Consider the following 21,527-nt stretch of genomic DNA (forward strand, 5'->3'; position numbering starts at 1 on the left):
TAGAGAGGTGTCGCTGAGACACCTGCCTCCCAGGCAGGGGAAGCTGAGAGGAGTTTGTCAGTGAATGTGTTGACCTCTCCCCCAACGATGAATGTTAATGTAAGATAGGGTACAGATGCATGGACTGGAAAACGTCACCTGACTCACGACGGAGGTACATCCGTGCTTCGGCTCATTGTAATCGTTTGTTCATTCATGGAAAACATGTCAAATGTTCGCACTGACCCAACGCAAGGCTGTGACATGTAGAGTCTGAAGTGTGTGTGAAAGTGGATAAACAACCTTTAAATGATAGGTCAGAGATGCTTTTGATTGACGAAAGGGGATGGAGGTACCTGATTGGCCCTTTTTGAGCACTCCCACTGCCGACAGGAGAGTGTGAAGCTCCTAGTCTCTGACACGCCGTCGTTGCTGCTTTTCTTTAATTATTGCTCTCCCCTGGGAGCTCCCTTTAGTTAAACAGTGAAATCAGCATTAAAGCAATTATTGGATCAGAATGAATACAATCCTGTCATCTGTAATCATTGGGGGCATCTATGCCTGGGAGAAAAACAGCTTCCCTGGCTCTGTGTGTCTGAGGGAATGGGAGCGTAGAGCACAGCGGGCTGTAGACTTTCCTAGCGTTGGATACACCTTTTGGATAATTTAATACTAATGAACATCTGTGATTTATTGTTGACTTGTTGTTGTGTTCAGTAGGCCTACTCTGTATTCAGTAGGCCTACTCTGTATTCAGTGGGCCTACTCTGTGTTTAGTAGGCCTACTCTATTCAGTAGGCCTGCTCTGTGTTTAGTAGGCCTACTCTATTCAGTAGGCCTGCTCTGTGTTCAGTACACCCACTCTGTGTTCAGTACATCCACTCTGTGTTCAGTACATCCACTCTGTGTTCAGTACATCCACTCTGTGTTCAGTACATCCACTCTGTGTTCAGTACATCCCCTCTGTGTTCAGTACATCCACTCTGTGTTCAGTACATCCCCTCTGTGTTCAGTACATCCCCTCTGTGTTCAGTACACCCACTCTGTGTTTGTTTCTTTCACAGCTGCAGAGCGAGCTGGACCAGGAGTACCAGGACAAGTTCCGTCGGTTGCCCGTGGAAATCCAGGAGTTTGTGCAAGACAGCAGCAAGACCAAGCTTAGTGACGACAGTCCCCAAAGCAACATCCCCGTCTCCTCAACAACCGAGAGGCTTAACCACAAGGCATCCCAGTCAGAGGATGACACAGAGGACGGTTCCTCAGAAAGGGTCTATGACACGCCCCTTTAGAGACTAAGCCCCTCCCTTTCATCCTAACTGGGCCAATTTGATTGGTGGTTCTGGATTGGAGTAGGTTCTGCCTCCAACCACAGTCAGACTGGCCCCTTTATCCAGTCATTCCCTTAACCAATAGGAGGATGTAAACATGGGATCGTGTCTGGGTGAGTAGAGGTGACCAGCTCCTACTCTGCAGTTCTGCCCAGACAATGTAAATACTTGTTTTGTATTTGTATGTCATGATGTTCAAACTCCAGATGGGTTCAGATTATTTGTTATGATCCACATGATCTGTATGTGTAACTAGGCGCTAACTATGCGAGGAAGTTACTTACTTGAACTACTGCACAGAGAGAGTACTTTGTTTTTTATGGTTTTAACCCGTACAATGTCGATTGTAGTATAGGTCAGTCAGTGGTGCCAATTCTGGAGTTTTAGTGTGCACTTAGCGTCAATATTATTGTAATATAGAAACATTGAGTTATATTGCTCATCGTTATGACCCAGGGGATGTTGAAGTTGTTGCAGTTTATTGAGTATGCAACGCAACCTAATGGCATTGCAAGTCCCTCATAAAGGTCACTTATCATCCAACCATGACAGGCCCAGCTTACGTAAAATGGTCATATTCTTCCCATCTATTTGCACTGAAGGATTTCTACATGATTACCAGAACGAACTTCTGTACTCCTTCCCACAAGCACTGGTGGCTTGCTGGGTTTTCATCTGTCCTTTCAGATTTAGGCCTGTGGGTTGCTGCTATACTTTGTTTTAGTAGCGTTTTTACTATGATTCGCTTCCTAAGATACTGGCATGGTCAAGTTACATGTAGTTTATCTTTGTACATTTTTATTTTTTTTAAACATGTTGATGATGAGATTGTTTATGAACAATCCTGTCAAATGGCGAAGGTGGTTTTCTGCATGATGTTGAACAATTGTACGTTACTGTCGCCTGGTAGCAGAAGATTGCTTTCTTGTCAATCTACTTCTTGTACAGCACCTCTTAAAAAGACCCTCATCTATCTTTAACAGTAACCTGCCATATCTGCACGACAGGCCCAACGTTACGTCCTATGTACAGTACTATAGTGATGAACTAAAAACAGATATTATACACACACTATGTTGGAATGATGAACAGGAATCACTGCCTCGCAACATAGACACTGACTATAGAAAATGAAAACACACACACATAGAAATAAACGACTTCCTAGAGTCCATTTAGTCATTTTTAGTAATTTAGTCATTAGTCATTTCGCTCTGTCACTCTTATCCAGAGCGACAGAGAGTAGATCCTGTCTCTAGCTGGATGCTGACATTTTAGTCATATAATGCCCCTCGTCAGATGGCCCCAGTAAGTGCTCAATCGGGAAGAGAAGTGTGTTTGTCCCCTTGAGACACTATGCTCACAGAGAACCTGTGACTGTTGATCTGTGTTGTTAGGGCACCAGACTCACACCCTATAGCTGAGACGGTTACTGCTGTTGTCAGGAAGAGTGTTAGCCTTGAATGCTTGGGACAGAAAGACTATGATGTTTGATCAGGCGTTGGTATGACGACCACCACAACCATATTGTATGTTGTTTAACAATTGCTCAAGATTGTTGTATTTGTGAAAATGAGCGATGAGGCTGAGGCCCCTCGATATGAACAGGAACCGTTAGCTTGTTCCTTTTGTCATGTACCCCTTTGTATGATGTCCATCAAAGCCCCTGGATGAGGCGACGTGTGTGTGTGTGTGTGTGTGTGTGTGTGTGTGTGTGTGTGTGTGTGTGTGTGTGTGTGTGTGTGTGTGTGTGTGTGTGTGTGTGTGTGTGTGTGTGTGTGTGTGTGTGTGACTATCCAACCTGTACAGTGCCATTTGCCACGCGGATAGTCATTTTAACATCAAAGGTCTAATTCAATTAATTGTTTTACTTGAAATGTGTTTTCAAAGTGACTGATTTCCTGAAGTGTAAGTTCAAAAGTTAAAATTTAAGCATTTTTAAAAAGACGACGAATCCTATCGATGTGAGAGTCCTGTGCCTTTGAATAGGTTTGCCTTGTTTGATGTTGAATGTCTGAAATGCGCCTTGCGTTAATGGCCACTGTATTCTATGAAGCTGTCTGTTATTGAATAGACCTTGTGCACTTTTGCAACTGTTCCACTACTGAGTGACGCTTGTGAGCAGTATTTGAGATGTGTCTCATAAAAACACTAGCCTTTTTTTTTTTACTGTTTTATTTTATTTTTGGTCTTTGTCTCTGTTTAACTCATCAACTTAAATGTAAGCATTCTTGAGTTGTAAATGTGTGATGTGGCGTAAAGGAAACAAACACAAATATTATAGAGTAGTATGTAAAGGGAATTTGCTTGTAATTAAAATAAATGTGGCTATTGTACATTGCTGAAGCAACGTCTGAGTGTGTTTTGATTGCAAGAAATAATAAGGAATGATGGTCTTGTCGGCAAAACACCTCAGGCACTGAAATACCACAGGCAGAAACACCACAAATTGGCCTCAATCATCAACATACCATCAGCTACTGTTGAGCACCACCCCTGTCTGCCTGTGGGTCAAGTGAAGATGAAACATTCCCAGAAATACACAGCCTCACACTGGATTTGCCAGGACTGTATGCAGGGATACCAGCAAAGTATCCACTGGGATGGATGAAAGGGGGGAGGGAGAAAGAGATATCGGCGAGAGGAATTGAAGGGAATATTCAAAAGAGACGCTTGAGCCAATATGTATCTCCCCTGATGGTGTGTTAAGTTCATTTTTAATGTTTTAATGTAACAGTACCTCTTCGTGAAGGGGGTCTGGCAGAACAGACCCCTGAAGTTGAGGTGTCTACGAAAGTTGAAACATCTGTAGGAGAAACTGATTTTACAACTGGGCAGAGCCCATACAGTACTGCATATACTTACACCGTATGCTGGTCTTGCATATTCTGAGTTAGTATTGTGTCATCTTACGTTCACGTCAACACTGCCAAAAGGCTGCAATCTACTTTTTATCTGTTACTGTGCCTCATCTTCCCTAGATCATTCTAGAAGTTTTGCAATGAGTTTCTGCTGTATGTGATCCATCTCTCTCAGTGGTGGTGCCTGGTCTCTGCTGATAGACCTGTGGACTTTCAGAATCCCTTCTTAAACACAGCGGGTGATAAGAGTTCATCCAATTTTTTTAGTTTTCAGACAGAGGTTATGAAGAGTGAGTGTGTGTGTGTTGAGAATACCTCAGCCTTTTCATCAACAGGACTCCAGCAGAATTCTTCCAGCTAGCAGGAGATAAGACTGGCTGGTTGCCCTTGACGTCTGTGGCCACTGAGGAGCCTCCAGAAGCTTCAATGCATTCCAGCAACCAGGAAGTCCTCTAATTAACCCTGCGCTGGGTTCAGGACAGAAGGAGATTCACTTTTTAATAAGATTCTGCAGCTTATATAAACAGTAACACCTCCCCCCCTCCCCATCCTGGCTCATGTTCCAAACACCCAGGAATATTGCTGTGAATGTGTGTCTGTCCATCTGTGGTGAGGGCCAGCCAGTGTCACGCTTTAATGAAACACACCAGAACAGACTGAAGCTAGGTGGACAAAAGCTGGAACCTTCTGAGTTTGAGTTATTGTGTGTGTGTGTCTCTGAAGTGTATTTGTGTTTCCTAATTGTGTCTGTAAAGTTTATTTATGTGTTTAGGTGATTGCGTGTGTCTATAAAGTACATGTCTGTGTTTGAGTGATTGTGTTTATAAAGTATATTTCTGTTGGAGTGTGGGCAGGAAAGAAAAAGACAGAACCTATAACACATGCATGTTGGATATGAAGGCTTCACCTTACAAACATTTCAGTCGATAACTTTTCAAACCCAAAGTAAACGGATACACTGTCGTAACAGTATGACCGTTTTCAGTTTAGTGTGTCTAAATGTGTATTCTTCAGTGTTTCTGTGTATATTTATTCATTTTTGACACTTTGTTTTTCAGGGAAGAAGATTTGGCGCGATCTGTGAAAGGTTATTCGAGTGTACAGATTTATCACAACAACGAAAAAACGACACAAACATGCATTATTGAAATCCAACCCTGTAATACAATTGAGCCAATACATCGGAATGACGAAAGAAGTCATGTCCATGTTCTGAATGAATACCACAGCGTTATCCGCCTCTGTTACTACTACCTACGACTACACCATCATCTAGGCTACTACGGAGAAGGGAGGGAATTCACTCGATGACTCACTGCCCATGACAACCCCATATCCCATCTGAACTCACACTGCTGTGTGCGCGCACACACACACACACACACAGAGACACACACACACGCTCGCTCTGAGAAGGGTTCCAAAACGTACTGCAGCGGGCCGTTCTCCACTGGAGGGCGAGTGGTACAAGAGGAGAGGGTTTGTAGGGAGGGACGGATAAAGAGAGAGGGAGATAGATAGAGCAGCTGGAAGCAGGAGAGAAAATCCCGACCCGGCCTCTGCAAGCATCATTTTTACATCGGATTTAATCCGCCTCCGTCTCGACCACAATTTCACGTAAGGAAAATGCAATATTTCGAAATTTTAAAACGCAAAAGAAGCATCGAATTGCTGTGTTGAGCACCACTTTGCACGAAGGGACCATATTTGCGTTGTAGTTGTGGAGAGCGTCCTGACATAGCTTGTATCATAACGGTAACGTTGTGAACGAGACTGGATCCTCAACTCCACCATCACTCGCTCGGCCGGAGGTCAGACACATTCTTCCTATCGTCCAAGATCAAACGACAATCCAGATTTGGGTGTCTTCGAATAGTTTTAGCTAACGTTAGCGTTTTCCACTTGTTTATAACCAGACCTACGAGCATGGCCAACGGTGGGCTACCCTATTTAGCAGCGGCAAATGCATGGAGGGAAATACTGATGTTTTAGTAGCCTTCGCAGCTAGCTAACGTTGGAGCTGGTTCCATCAGGACACGGTGCAGAGGCTAGCAGAAGCCAGCTGGGTTATCTTCTCATTTAAGTAAACTAGCACACTGTCTCTGGTGTGTGCACAATTTCTGACCTTTCTTCTGCTAGCAAGTGCATGTTGAAAGCAACCATGCTTGTCTTATTGAGATAGTTATTTTTACATCAACCACACTTTTCAACAACGATGGTTAGCTAACGTTAGTGTTGAAAATGCTAACTATATCTTTTGCAGGCGGATACGCATCAAAATGTTGCTAACTAACGTTACTGTATGCTTAGACCTGTCATTCTGCGATGTCTATGCATGTACTATCTTCATATTTCCATAGCAGGGGATCTATTAGCAATGTAGCTAGCTGTACCCTCTACAGAACGCAACTTTTTCAGTTAATTAACAATTGGCTTGAATACTGTTACTATATAGGTTTTTAAACGTTGGAATACAATGTGACATTTTTGCTTACAGCGAGATGTTATATCGCGTGCATCGAGCTGTCTCTTGCACACACCTGGCGCGAGGTGCAGGTCCGTAACACCTGACTTGTTCTTTCCCAGAGTCTATGGTTCTCGCTAACCTGTGCGCGCGCCGTCCTGACCAGACCAGTAGGCTATTTGTCCCGATTTCTACGAATAGTGTTGTTAGTGGTCGTTACCTGGATATATTATTAAACGGATTGTCCTTGAAACGAAACGCCGAATTCTGTGTACAGTGAAGTTGGATAAAGAGTCCTAGATTATTTACAAAAAAAGTTAGGCTAAAACAAAGGTCCCAGCATAAGATACATAATGGCATGTCTTAAGATAACTAAAGTCTTTGTTAATGTTTTCCTTTAGTCGGCTAGTCTACCGGTTCAGATGCTGAGATCACACAATTGTGCAATAAAACAAAGTCAGGTTTGGGTTATTGACACTGTGATATAAGCACCTCCGAGGTGATTACAGAGGCAAACATTACCCTCCCTCGCACAAAAACAATCCCCTACCTGTGGTTTACACCTTCACCGTGAAGCAGTTTGATGAATAGAGGTGCGCTAAGAAGCTTAAAGGCTAACCGCGGGTGTGTGGGGGTTTTTCGGACCAGAGGGTACGGTAATTGTTATGAGTTCAGCTTAAAAACCAATTCAGCATGCTGATTGCTTTGTCTTGAGGAGGCAGATTATGAGCTACCGACAGCACTGCACCATATTGTACAGAATGTACCCGGTACACAATGTGCCGTCTTTGGCACTGTAATGGTTCGGGTGGTGGTGCAACATTTCCCTCCAAACTGGAGGCTCCAGGTCTCTTGTGACTTCGCAGTGAAACCGTGTTTTTCAACCTTTGTGTGGGCTGTGGACCTGGAGCAGACTTGGCTGTTCAGTGTTGTCTTGGAGAGTCGGTCTGTCTGACACCAATTAAGTTTGTTTCTTTGAAGGGTAAAAATGCAGAGGTCAGACTTCCAGTGAAGGGTCCTAACACAGGAGCATGTAGAAGTTAGAGAACAACAAATGCCTTTGATGTTCTTAATTAACTAGGCTACTTTTTACCCAAATGACCCAGGCACAATTGTATGGCTGTAGGACACGGTCCAGTAGACAGGTGTTCTGTTAACTGTACGAAATGGGGAAGATTCTAGATTTGAGAACCACAAAATCCACCAAAATCCTGACATTTAGTGTAGCCTGGCTAAACCACAATACCGACTTGCTATGAGTCACACAGGGAATAAATACAAATAACAAGATGTGACACCTGTTTGACACTGATTCGGCAGAGCACACAGTAAAAGTGGGATGCCACAGTTCCGCCACATATTTTTTTATTAAAAGTCTGCAGTTTGTTTTGGGTGTTGGTCATAATATGAAAATACCTTCACTAGTTTGAAACTTATGGTCTATCAAGAAAATTGTCTAAAGGTTGGCCTAAGATTGATGAAATCAACTGAATTTTTCTTTCTTAACGTCAAATAATTGAGACCAACTGACAGAGAAACTGATGCGCATCCTTCTCGGTTTGTAGCTACAGAGCCGTGAGGTCTTGTTACAAATGTTACATGTTACAAAGACAGACTGTCAAATGTCGACGTTCGTTATTTTTATTTTCACTGACGAGGTTGTTTTGGATGAAAGAAATCGGAGCTTGCCTAAGTAAAACAATGTATTAATAGTATTAATAATTGATTGCACAAACATCAGCATGTCTGAGCTCTAAGCACTTTGACAGCTGTGATCCTGTGTCTTAGGCGACTTCAACAGCGTGGTGCTCTGCAAACATGGGAGTTCCCCTCTCTGCTGTTTGTATTGTGGGTTTAGCTTTGTCAGAAATAAAGCCTGCCTTTTGTTGGTTTCTGTCTGTTCATCTACAGTATCTCTCTCTCTGTCTCTCCTTTCTCTCCTTTTCTTTCTTCCTCAGTCTCTCTTTATCACTCCCATTCTCTCTCTCACACTCTCTCACAAAGACACACTCCAGCACACACGTAGCCCAAGGCTTGTTGTCCTTGGAGAGGCTTGTTGTTGTGGTCCTGACCTTTCATAAATTCAATGCTATGTTTGTTTGTGTTTGGGTAGAGATCTCTTTTCTCTTCATATTGACATGCTTATCAAAAAATCGTATCGTATTAAAGCTGGGGTCAGGAGTTAACTGTGGGTGGGAACCAGAAAACCTGCGTTTGCCGCTCCTATGTTGTCTTAGTTGCCTGTTCTCTCGCTTGCTCACTCACTCACTCACTCACATAGGCTGTGTACAGTAGTCAAACATCAGACTCAACAGTGGATTGCGTTGCCTTTCAGAAGGATTCAGCCTACATTAGCTCATCTCTCAAGTCTTTTGTTTTGAGAGAGGTATCAAGTTTATCCCAGCCACTCTGTGCCTATGTGCGAGAACGGCCATGTTGTTTCTGCGTAGCCGTCAGTCAGATGGACATATAAGGACTGAGAGAGAAACTGTGGAGGATCTAGACACTGACGACCGACAGATCCCATTCTCTGATGAATAATGCCCACCATTGTTTGTTTGGAAACATGTTGAGTCAGCCTTATTGTTGCAGGCAGACAAGCAGAGCCCCCATGTTGCTGTCGGTCGATATTGTAATTTACTGGCTGTTTTGCTTGGCAGGAGAGAGAGGGGCAGAGGTATGCGTCTGTCTCACTCCAGTACATCTGAGAACTACATGTCCAAAGGATGGGACAGCCACGCATCCTGCTGCCTAATATGACCATATCCTGGGATCTCGCCGGGAAATTAAATTCTCCCTCTTCACTTTTTTTTTTTCTTTTTTTGTGTGTTTCTACAGGCCAAGAGAGATGAGTTTCTCCCACTGAAGAAGGCTAACTTCATGTTGAACTGGTAAGTTTACACCACAGGTGATAAAGTGCTCTCTGTGCAGTCAAGAGCCATAGAGCAAACACTGCGCTCCATGCCAGCTCATTCATAAACATGTGAATTATAATACCTAATATGACACGAGATACCTGATGACATACTGTGATGTATATCATATATATAAATGTCTGAAGACTTTTATACCGTGTGAGACTTAGGCAGATCAGAGTCGACCAACAAAATGTGCCCTTTTTGGTCTCCTACTGAAGGCCAACTGTAGGCTACACAAGGTTATGTGTGTTTTTTTCCCTATGTTGTCTGCATACACTTAGCACAGCTTACACAACTGTTGTTGTGATGGAAAGTCATTTCTGCAAATAAGTGCATGACTCATGCAATGAAGCCCTATGTAATACTATATCCCCATGTGTGCTAACTCTGATGAATATGGACGTACGCCGGCGCTGCCATCGAGGACGAGGCTGCACGCGCAGTTCCAGTTTCCGTTTTTTTTTTTTACAGGTAGGAAGGAGTAGTGGAGATCTGATTTGGCCTTCGGTCTCGTTCTTTATGTCATTCCTTTGTAGAGGAAGAATTTACGACCATGTCAGGGCAATGGGACTGCCTGCTCTCATTCCTTATTGAGTTTCCCATGTATGACAGATGCGCTGTGTTTTTCTCAGGCTTCAACGGCATCACTCATTGATATGCAGTCTGGGTTCTTGTGCTGCGCGTGCGTGTTTTTGGAACGCAGTCATAAACTTTAATGGCTCTGAAATGCGGCGTGGAATACAAGCAGGGATGTAACGTGGGGTGTGCAGCGTGCAGGCAGGCTGTCGCTAGGGCTGATTAGTACCCACATGGTTGGTGAGTGTCAGATTTATGGTCGGGGAGGCGCGGTGGGGGCCGTGGGCCACCATCTGGGGGGACAGGTGGAAGGTCAAGGCCAGAGCAGGTCCTGTCACTCCCCATCGCCGTGGAGACGGTGACAAGATGAGCGGCGGTCGTTGAAACCCTTTTATACTCAAGAGGATCAACCACTCGACGTCTTGGGACTACATCAACAAGCCAAGCAGTGGAGAGCTCCAACTCCACCCTTGTGTTTTGGGTAGTGAAGTAGGTTCTGAACTGCAGTTGACCGCTTTGCTGAGCATGGCTTTGCTTATGCTGAGGTTATGAGCTGTTGATTGTAATGGAGATAAACTTTCAGAAGTGTCCGTTTGAAGAGAGAGTTTCGGGTTGCGCTGTGATAGATTGAGAGGGTCTGGAAGGGGAACAGAAGTACCCTTCGTAGATCTCATACCTTACCCCGGAGGAGGGAGGGAGAGAGAGAGGTGGGAGGGAGGGGGAAGGAGGGAGAAAGGGAGAGAGGTCTGACAACAGGGAAAGGGAGCGGGCTTTCCATGAACAGATGGATGGTGCAAATTCATCAAGTCAATATTTACCACTTCTTAGCAAACATTTAGCAGAATTAGCTTAGCTTATTTAGTAGAGGCAGGCAGGCTGGCTTGAGGCTGCATTTACAATTCACGAGAAAAACCCTCTGAAAGCACAGACTTTACTTGGACTGTGCGTGGCTCTAAAAATACACAGTAATGAAAGGAAAAGCTATTAGCTACTTATTTAATTCCTCCCTTAGAAACACACACATGCACCTCACACACAGGTCGAGTCAGAAACACATCCATCACATGCACGGCTTAGAAACACACACACACACAGACAGATCTGCACCCACTTTCAGTCTACCCATGGCTCAATCCACTATGGGGATCTGTACAAGCGTAATTTGCTCTTCCAATTAAACTGTCGACCTTCGCTCCAGAATGCATAACGTGACTTGGTAGCATCCTCTCTCTGATAGCTATAATTACTCTCTCTCTCTGATGGCTTGGCTCACTGAGTCTAACGCTTAGGGAGCATGGCAGGTCTGCCCTCTTACTGCATCACTGCCCCGCAGCCCTCTTACTGAAACACTGCCCCACAGCCCTCTTACTGCATCACTGCCCCGCAGCCCTCTTACTGAAACACTGCCCCGCAGCCCTCTCACTGAAACACTGCCCCGCAGCCCTCTCACTGAAACACTGCCCCACAGCCCTCTTACTGAAACACTGCCCCACAGCCCTCTTACTGAAACACTGCCCCACAGCCCTCTTACTGAAACACTGCCCCACAGCCCTCTTACTGAAACACTGCCCCGCAGCCCTCTTACTGAAACACTGCCCCGCAGCCCTCTTACTGAAACACTGCCCCACAGCCCTCTTACTGAAACACTGCCCCGCAGCCCTCTTACTGAAACACTGCCCCGCAGCCCTCTTACTGAAACACTGCCCCGCAGCCCTCTTACTGAAACACTGCCCCACAGCCCTCTTACTGAAACACTGCCCCACAGCCCTCTTACTGAAACACTGCCCCACAGCCCTCTTACTGAAACACTGCCCCACAGCCCTCTTACTGAAACACTGCCCCACAGCCCTCTTACTGAAACACTGCCCCACAGCCCTCTCACTGCAACACTGCCCCGCAGCCCTCTTACTGCAACACTGCCCCGCAGCCCTCTCACTGAAACACTGCCCCGCAGCCCTCTCACTGAAACACTGCCCCACAGCCCTCTTACTGAAACACTGCCCCGCAGCCCTCTCACTGAAACACTGCCCCGCAGCCCTCTTACTGCAACACTGCCCCGCAGCCCTCTCACTGAAACACTGCCCCGCAGCCCTCTTACTGAAACACTGCCCCACAGCCCTCTTACTGAAACACTGCCCCACAGCCCTCTTACTGAAACACTGCCCCACAGCCCTCTTACTGAAACACTGCCCCACAGCCCTCTTACTGAAACACTGCCCCACAGCCCTCTTACTGCAAAACTTCCCCACAGCAAGCCCAGGTCAAACCTTTGACCTGGAGCAGAGCTTAGGTATCTCAGATCAGGCCTTGCAGAGGAAGGGAGGGAGGGAGGGAGGGAGGGAGGGAGGGAGGGAGGGAGGGAGGGAGGGAGGGAGGGGGAGGGAGAGAGAGAGAAAGAGGGAAGTCAGACAGTCAGTGTTGTGTGTGTTGGGGGTGGGTCTTTTATTATAGAGAAGCTTTGTGCGGTAGGAAGTTTGACCAAACAAGCCTGTTTTCAGAGTGTAGAGGAGCAGAGCAGGGCTAAACATGCTTCACTCTCAAACACATGACTGGCTACTAAGATCAGATGACTAGATAAACAGGAGGAATTCAGCCTCTCTGTTTTACAACAGTGCTCTTAGGAGGGGGAGGGAGAAATAAATGAAGAAAAAAAGAAAAACACATTCTAAGACAGCTACAGTGTTCAGTTGTAACTGATGAGATCACACAGTGACACGAATGTAAGTACCATTAATTATGCAATATTTGCTCACCATCTCTCACTTATCTGGAAACAGAGTTAGGCTAACAATGTTAAAATCACGTTCTGTGGCTCCACTTGTTTCAAGATTAATACTTAAAGTTACATCTGCTTAAACCTTGATTATAGTGTTAAATATTGCTGGTTGGACAAGAAATGAACATAACTTATGGGAAGAAACTGTGCAACATTAAAGCTGTAGAATTGTCAACTATTCGTTTATGTCTCAAAAAATGCTATATCAGAGATCAGTGGCTTTAAGGAAGAAACAAACAGAATGTGTAAACATGGCCTTGTAGAACTCAGGAGCCTTGACTGGCCTACAGTCCTCCGGGTGTCCAGTACAGTCTCTGGTTGTCCAGTACAGTCTCTGGGTGTCCAGTACAGTTTCTGCGTGTCCAGTACAGTCTCTGGGTGTCCAGTACAGTCCTACTGGGTAGGCTCCAGAGCCCCAGTGCTGTCATAGGCAGCCTGTCAGACACCTTAACTCCTGGGCTCCTCCAAAGCCGTCTTTACACAAACACTCAACACATAAATCTGTCCAGAAAGATATCATAACACAGAGGAAATGTTGTTTAGAGTTACTGAAACTAAAGCAAGTGAAATCGAGTGCACTCTAAATCAGTTTTTGACAAATGTTTGATTTTTTTGTCTTTTCTAATAAAACACAATCTAGTCTTGGTATTAGTACTGCTGCCTGCAGAGTAACAGACAGACTGGTAGACAGCAGACTGATAGACATCCATAGAGTTGCATCACATATATATCAGTTACACAACAACAAAGCACTGTGCCCGATTCTGACACACACATAATGGGCAAACTGCTGTATACACTTTTACGCGTAATCATTGGTTCTCACAATTGCACACACACACACTCACCCACTCACTTACACACACACAACACAAACATTCACCCACACACCAATTTATGGGTTGCAGTTCCCTGTGCTGGAACCACCCCCAAGCCAATTAGCTGTAGAAAGCCACCCAAACACTGGTTTGAGAAGCAATGCCTGTCGCCTTTTGTTTGTTTGTTTGTTTGTGTGTGTTTGTGTTTGTGTACATGAGTTAGTGATTCAGTGTCGGTATGTTCCCACAGATCCTACAGTCTACTGTAAACCTGATTAAAAGATGAAGGTAGAATCACAATAGCTTGATCTAGCACTTACCTACGAAAACAGTTTTCACAGGATTAATTAAAACGTTGGTTGTTGGTTTGCATTACGTTGAACAGAATCATTGTTTGAAGTTGGCGCCAACAGTGTTGCATTCTCGTGTACCAAATGTCACTAGGCCGGTTTCCCAGCAAAGAGCAAAAGAAGAAGTGCTGTGTGTTACGTATCAGGTCACTGTGGCACCCTGAGTCACTCTGAGCTAATCAAACCTGCTAATAAGGAGTGTGTGTGTGGTGAGAGAGAGAGCCCCAGACCTCACTTCCCCCTCGTTAGCGACAGTCTTGCCTGAGTCTTGCCGAGGGACAGGGAGTGATAATGCTCTCTCATTTCACCCACAAGGAGAACATCTCTCTCTCTCCTCTGCCTCTTTGTCTGTCTCTCTCTCCTCTGCCTCTTTGTCTGTCTCTCTCTCCTCTGCCTCTTTGTCTCTCTCTCTCTCCTCTGCCTCTTTGTCTGTCTCTCTCTCCTCTGCCTCTTTGTCTGTCTCTCTCCTCTGCCTCTTTGTCTCTCTCTCTCTCCTGCCTCTTTGTCTCTCTCTCTCTCCTCTGCCTCTTTGTCTGTCTCTCTCTCCTCTGCCTCTTTGTCTGTCTCTCTCTCCTCTGCCTCTTTGTCTCTCTCTCTCTCCTCTGCCTCTTTGTCTCTCTCTCTCTCCTCTGCCTCTTTGTCTCTCTCTCTCTCCTCTGCCTCTTTGTCTCTCTCTCTCCTCTGCCTCTTTGTCTCTCTCTCTCTCCTCTGCCTCTTTGTCTCTCTCTCTCTCCTCTGCCTCTTTGTGTCTCTCTCTCTCTCCTCTGCCTCTTTGTCTCTCTCTCTCTCCTCTGCCTCTTTGTCTGTCTCTCTCTCTCACACTCACTCACTCAATCTCTTGAGTTTTCTATGAAAGGGTAGCAGTAAAAGGATGTGGTTTTACATTGACAGTCTACAAGCTTTCAGTTTGGGTGTACATCCTCAGTGGCATGCCACACCCAGCAGACAGGATCTGGATTCTTCCAGACACTGTAGTCTGGCTGCTTTTGTGCTGAGAATAGTATCATGTCCTATGCGAGCTTCTGTGTGGGTATCTTGAGGTAAACCTTTCATCTGCCCAGACCCTCTCCTACTGAAACCCAGCGCTGTGATCCTGCCTATAGTGTTCTATAGTGTTCTCATGTGTTCTATAGTGTTCTCATGTGTTCTATAGTGTTCTCATGTGTGCCTCAGCCAGCGTTCCTTCTGCAGGTGCTATAATGAATATCAAATAACACCTCTTATTATGAGGACTCCTCCCCACCCAGACTCGAGCAGGCTCTGATAGAAAACACCACCCACAGTAGCTGCTGCAGTGCAAGTTTATTTGTGTCAGCCTTAAGATGCTGGGTTAGGATAGAAAGCCTGAAGATGCTATCCAGAGGAGATAAGCATCCCTCCGTTGGTGTTCACTATCAAGAGCCCAAACTGTAAACATGGCTGTCGGAATAAAGTCCACTTTAGATCACTGACACCTGCGGACTGGCAGTCGGGTCTCAGTAGATGGGAAAAGCCTCTTCGCTTGTGTCCTGTCACCCTCGACACACAAATGAACTCCAGCTGGTGAGTTGTGTGACTGCCCGGGAGAAAGGGTGAAAGGATGTGTTGACATTTACATTTAGTCATTTAGCAGACGCTCTTATCCAGAGCGACTTACAGTAAGTACAGGGACATTCCCCCCGAGGCAAGTAGGGTGAAGTGCCTTTCCCAAGGACACAACGTCATTTGGCACGGCCGGGAATCGAACTGGCAACCTTCAGATTACTAGCCCGACTTCCTAACCGCTCAGCCATCTGACTCCCTAGAGTGTTGAGAGAGGAGCGCAACCCTCTCACTTCTCCCTCCACCCCTCCCTCACACGTCCACGACTCTATGTTTAGAAAAGCAATATTCAATATGGTGGCCCGGTAACCTGGCAATCGACCTTCTCACAACCCTGGCTGTCCTATGGGAAGCTGCCACCGGGTAAAGGGCGGGTCGAGGGGCCAGAGTTTCTCAGAGCAGGGATCCAATCGGGAGCTTGCGTAAGAGTTCCGCAGGGGGATGTCGGAAGATCAGAGTTCTGATAGCACGCTATGTGAAGCTACTCACTCAAATGACCCAGTATGCTTCTCTGTCTCTTTGTCATCTTTCTCGAGTGTTTGTGTAGCTGGTTTAAGTTACAGTCACTCTGTCACAAGGCAGTGAGTAGTCTTTCATGGCAAGCAGCCTCTACCTGTCCCTGTCTCTCTCCCTGTCTCTCTCCTTGTCTCTTTCCATGGGTCTCTCCCTGTCTCTCTCCCTGTCTCTTTCCATGGGTCTCTCCCTGTCTCTCTCCTTGTCTCTTTCCATGGGTCTCTCCCTGTCTCTCTCCTTGTCTCTTTCCATGGGTCTCTCCCTGTCTCTCTCCTTGTCTCTTTCCATGGGTCTCTCCCTGTCTCTCTCCCTGTCTCTTTCCATGGGTCTCTCCCTGTCTCTCTCCCTGTCTCTTTCCATGGGTCTCTCCCTGTCTCTCTCCCTGTCTCTTTCCATGGGTCTCTCCCTGTCTCTCTCCCTGTCTCTTTCCATGGGTCTCTCCCTGTCTCTCCTTGTCTCTTTCCATGGGTCTCTCCCTGTCTCTCTCCTTGTCTCTTTCCATGGGTCTCTCCCTGTCTCTCTCCCTGTCTCTTTCCATGGGTCTCTCCCTGTCTCTCTCCTTGTCTCTTTCCATGGATCTTTCCCTGTCTCTCTCCTTATGTCTCTCTTCCTGTACGGGACACTGTGACAGTGTGACAGTGTGACAGTGCTCGTGGCTGTCCCTGTGTGCTCCCCTGATTACAGCTGCCTGCTACTCCCTCTCGTTCTCCTCCCGGGTCTAAATCCACCAGCAGGATTAGCACGCTCTTACCTGCTTCCTCAATCAAGGGAATGTCTGCCTCACTACTGGATGTCACCTGGAACAACACAGGGCGGAGAGTCTAAAAATACACTATGTTGATTGAGAGAGGGGGGTGGCCTTAAGCGAAAGATTCCCCAATCAATCTGGCTGAGTGTCACCCCAAGCCCTGGCGCTTGAAGATATTTTCAGTGTTTGATGTGCGCTGCGCTGGAACTGGTTCCCCAGGGGGTTCAGACCTTTAAGGTATGCAGTGTACCAGTCAGGACACCCTGCGAAGCTGTCTGAGCTGGTATAAAGATAGTTCGCTCAGTCTTAATGTCATTCCCTCTCGAGAGCCAGCATTGTCCCATGACATCTCCCTCTCTCTCTCTTTCTCCTACTCTGCCCATCCCTCCTCTTTCTCTCCCACCATCTTTATCTCTACCCCTCTTTCTCCATCTCTCTGTCTCTCCCACCCCATCTCATGGCTCTGTGCCGTGTTCCCACCAAAACACTCAGTGGAACATAAATATGTTCCTACACCGGGACATTCCTGCCTTGTTAGGTGCAGTGTGTCTGAGCAGCACTCCAGGCTGAGTGGAGAATCCACTCAGCAACGACGTCTGACATGTTGAACATATCCAGTTGTCCCTGCCCTGCAGGAGGAGAGAGCACCGTTGACCACACAGAGAGTGGGGCGACGGAGAGAGAGGGAGAGAGACAGGAAAGGTAGAATGTGAAGCAGAAGAGAGACGGGCGAGGTGGAGGGGTTGGGGTGCAGGGGTGGAGAGGGGTGGAGAGGACTGGAGAGGGGTGGAGAGGACTGGAGCGGGGTGGAGAGGGGTGGAGAGGACTGGAGCGGGGTGGAGAGGACTGGAGCGGGGTGGAGAGGACTGGAGAGGGGTGGAGAGGACTGGAGCGGGGTGGAGAGGACTGGAGCGGGGTGGAGAGGACTGGAGCGGGGTGGAGCGGGGTGGAGAGGACTGGAGCGGGGTGGAGCGGGGTGGAGAGGGGTGGAGAGGACTGGAGCGGGGTGGAGAGGGGTGGAGAGGACTGGAGAGGGGTGGAGCGGGGTGGAGAGGGGTGGAGAGGGGTGGAGAGGGGTGGAGAGGAGTGGAGCGGGGTGGAGCGGGGTGGAGCGGGGTGGAGAGGGGTGTAGCGGGGTGGAGAGGGGTGGAGAGGACTGGAGAGGGGTGGAGCGGGGTGGAGCGGGGTGGAGAGGGGTGGAGAGGGGTGGAGAGGACTGGAGCGGGGTGGAGAGGGGTCGAGCGGGGTGGAGCGGGGTGGAGCGGGGTGGAGAGGACTGGAGCGGGGTGGAGAGGGGTGGAGAGGACTGGAGCGGGGTGGAGAGGACTGGAGAGGGGTGGAGAGGACTGGAGCGGGGTGGAGCGGGGTGGAGCGGGGTGGAGCGGGGTGGAGAGGGGTGGAGAGGACTGGAGCGGTGGGTCATCTCGCCTGCTCCCCTCCCGTGGGGTTGCAGACACGGCGTCAGGTGACTGATGTTCCCCCCCTCAGTTCCAGCTGTGTGTGAGCCAGCTGTCATTTATCACGCGAGCCAAGCTTCCTTTTAAAAGTTTACTTAGCAGGAGACAGACGTATGATTAACGTCTGCAGCCCACAGCGCGTAGGAGGAGTGTGTGTGTGTGTGTGTGTGTGTGTGTGTGTGTGATTGCACCTGACGGTGAAGTGTCCCCCTCGAGGCAGCATAGTCATCATCAATAATGAGAAGGGTTATTACAGTGATGGAATAGCTCTGCATGGAGATGGGTGTACAGTAGATCGGCACAAATCACACCCATCAACCGCTCCTCTCTCTTCTCTTCTCTCCCCTCCTCCCCCCTTACAGAGTGGCCCAGTGGTGTCCTCAGCTCTCTGGTGGGACCCCCCCCCCTCCCGGTTCATAGCTTCTCCGTATATCTGGTAAGATGGAGACCTACACACTGTGCTATACAGCGTTCCAACACACTTCAGAACATCGATGCACCTCTCTCTCTCTCTCTCTCTCTCTCTCTCTCTCTCTCTCTCTCTCTCTCTCTCTCTCTCTCTCTCTCTCTCTCTCTCTCTCTCTCTCTCTCTCTCTCTCTCTCTCTCTCTCTCTCTCTCTCTCGATGACCACAGAGGCAGCCTGTCCTCTCTTTTTGTCTCTCTTTCTATCTCTCTCTCTCTCTCTCTCTTGTGTAAAAATCCTCTGATGGATTTAGCCACAGCTGCCAGAACCACAGCAGCCAAGCTCCAGACTTGAGATTAACCTCTTTAGTGGTGCATTGATTGCCAATCTCCATCTGAACACATTTTGAGAGGGATAATGTACTGCACACACCACGATCCCCTGGACACTATGGAGACAGAGGTTATCATGCACACGTCTGTGTCCAGCCTTGCTCTGTGAGCTTGGTTTAGCCTCATTGCTGGCCTTGTTGGAGGGGAAACGTGTTACTGGATGAGGTACAAACACGTCATGAGCTGGGGAACATGTGAGCATCACATTCATGTTCAGGGGCTGAGGCAGGAAGCAGGTCCAATTGCTTGTGTATGATCCATGTTGATTGGACCAGATAGAAAGAAACTGTCGTTGTGTAGCTACAGTCACAACTTGAGAGGGTTTTACTGTGGTCCTACAGTCACATTCAGTGCTTGCGTGGTTCACGGTCTTAATCAGTCAGGATGCGGTGTGGTGTGTGTGTGTGGTTGAGGGAGGGTGTCGGGGTACTTTTTTCATGGTGTGATGTGATGCTGATTTTATCGGTTTTCCTTAGTCTGCCTCTACCTGTGTGTGTGTGTGTGTGTGTGTGTGTGTGTGTGTGTGGCTCCTTGTCCCCTTGGTTGGGAGAGAAAACTCCCTAGTGTGATGGGCTCTATAAATACACCGGGATCCCACTCTGAGTACTGCTACCAGGAGACTGGTGTGTGTGTGTGTGTGTTTACTGTATGAGAGAGATGGACGCAGCCAATCAGTCCCCGTGGCTAGGTTGAGGCAAGCAAGGGGCTATTACTGGCTGGCGGGGTTGCTATGGAGACCAGTGGTGTCAGAGAGTAGCAACATCTGTGCGCTGTTTGTTTGTTTGGACTTTAAAGGTTCTCCCTTTATTTCTCTCTCTCTCTCTTTTTTTTCTCATTCATCCATCGCCTGTTATTATTTTTATATATAAAAATGACGATGACGGTCATGTTCTCTTGTTTTAAGTGCAACTAAACATCGGTAAACATATTTCTGATCTGCTGAACTTCTGTGCTACACATAATCTCTCTGGTAATTAACCAGCTCCAGACACCCACATCAGCATCCCTTTCCAGGGGCTCTGGGTCTGGGTTTACCCCAGCGGACAGCTCAGATTCTGGGGAAACATTTAACCCCTGCCCCCTCTCTCTCTCCATCCGCTCGCTGTCCCATCTCTATAAGGCCATGTTCTATTTCTGCGGCTGGAAAAATATGCTCTATTCTCCTGGCTGCTATATCTGCAGGTCACCAGGGCACAGTCAGCTTTTTGGCCAAGTCCTCTTTCATAGGTACTTATTTGGGCAGCGGGGTGAATTCAGAGCTTTCCCCCTGTGTCTCTCTCTCTCTCTCTCTCTCTCTCTCTCTCTCTCTCTCTCTCTCTCTCTCTCTCTCTCTCTCTCTCTCTCTCTCTCTCTCTCTCTCTCTCTCTCTCTCTCCCTCTCTCCAGTAGCAGGCCATAGCATGACTGCTCAGTGCTCCCTGCTATTCTTAGTCTGTCCAATAACACCGAGGCCTGTATTAGAGCCTCTAATGACTGCGCCTGGGGGTGGCCATGCTGGGACTATCTGAGGGATAATGAAATCCCCTTCAGCTGGAATTCAAACTGGCTGACCAACTGTTTCTGCAGGGTCAGGGATGCCAACCAGCTTTCCCTATGTGACTGTGTGGGCCTGTGTGTGTGTGTAAGTGTTGTTAAGCTGTATGATGCCTACATATTTACAGTAAAACAGAGCCACATGGTGCAAGAGTCTGCATTCCGAGTGAGGCTGAACTACGGTCACAGTTGAGGTGGGGAGTTTGGCTGGTGTTCACAGTCGGTACTGACTGAATTCTTCAACTGAGAGATGCCCTTTATCGCGTACAGTCGTTTATTTTATTTTTTTGCCAAAAACCAATAGAACCCCCCCAGAAGAAGGAAGATGAAGGAATGAGAAGGGAGGCCGGAGTTTGTCCTGTCCTCTGGGTGGTGACGAGGGTAGGGTCCTCATGGTCCTAGTCATGGTACCAGTCCTGATACCAGAACCATGAAGCTTGTGGTGAACCATGGGGGGGTGTCTGGGGGGTGTCTGCCTGTGCAGACACCAGATAAATCTTCTCACACTTCAGGCAAGGCCTGTTTTCCCTTCTTTACTGGGAATTATATAAAGTGTAGAGTCAGGGGGAGTCTGAGATAGCTAGCTAGGTTTTGTCCATGTTTGGGCTGGCTCGGTCAGGAAACACAGGCCTTAGTGTGTGTTCCGTACCCTCTGCCCCATAATCTGCTCTAATTGAGACCATTAAAGAATGTCACACACACACACACACACGTAGAGACATGTGCACGCACGAGCGCACACACACACACTTAGGCACTGTTACACATGCAGTACTACCACAGTGGGATTGCTCCCCCCGCATTGCTTTAGAAGATTCTTAAACTGTTCC

General features: G+C 47.4%; 3 protein-coding genes across 3 annotated transcripts in view; 2 read left to right on the forward strand and 1 right to left on the reverse strand.

Annotated features, from left to right (window-relative positions):
- The window catches only part of plcb1l (phospholipase C beta 1-like), a 72,362-nt gene extending 69,891 nt beyond the window's left edge, over window positions 1-2,471 (forward strand). The window contains exon 33 of the mRNA XM_062468063.1: window positions 1,044-2,471. Coding sequence (XP_062324047.1) covers window positions 1,044-1,268 — 225 coding nt within the window. The 3' untranslated portion in view covers window positions 1,269-2,471. The remainder of the gene's footprint in view (window positions 1-1,043) is intronic.
- The window catches only part of fermt1 (FERM domain containing kindlin 1), a 214,090-nt gene that overhangs the window by 113,305 nt on the left and 79,258 nt on the right, over window positions 1-21,527 (reverse strand). The window lies entirely within an intron of this gene.
- The window catches only part of LOC134025172 (1-phosphatidylinositol 4,5-bisphosphate phosphodiesterase beta-4-like), a 51,347-nt gene continuing 35,447 nt past the window's right edge, over window positions 5,628-21,527 (forward strand). The window contains exons 1-2 of the mRNA XM_062468068.1: window positions 5,628-5,785; window positions 9,471-9,523. The gene's annotated coding sequence lies outside the window, so the exon portion shown is untranslated. The remainder of the gene's footprint in view (window positions 5,786-9,470; window positions 9,524-21,527) is intronic.

The sequence above is a fragment of the Osmerus eperlanus genome, chromosome 8 (genome assembly GCF_963692335.1).
Source record: "Osmerus eperlanus chromosome 8, fOsmEpe2.1, whole genome shotgun sequence".
Classification (NCBI taxonomy): domain Eukaryota; kingdom Metazoa; phylum Chordata; class Actinopteri; order Osmeriformes; family Osmeridae; genus Osmerus; species Osmerus eperlanus.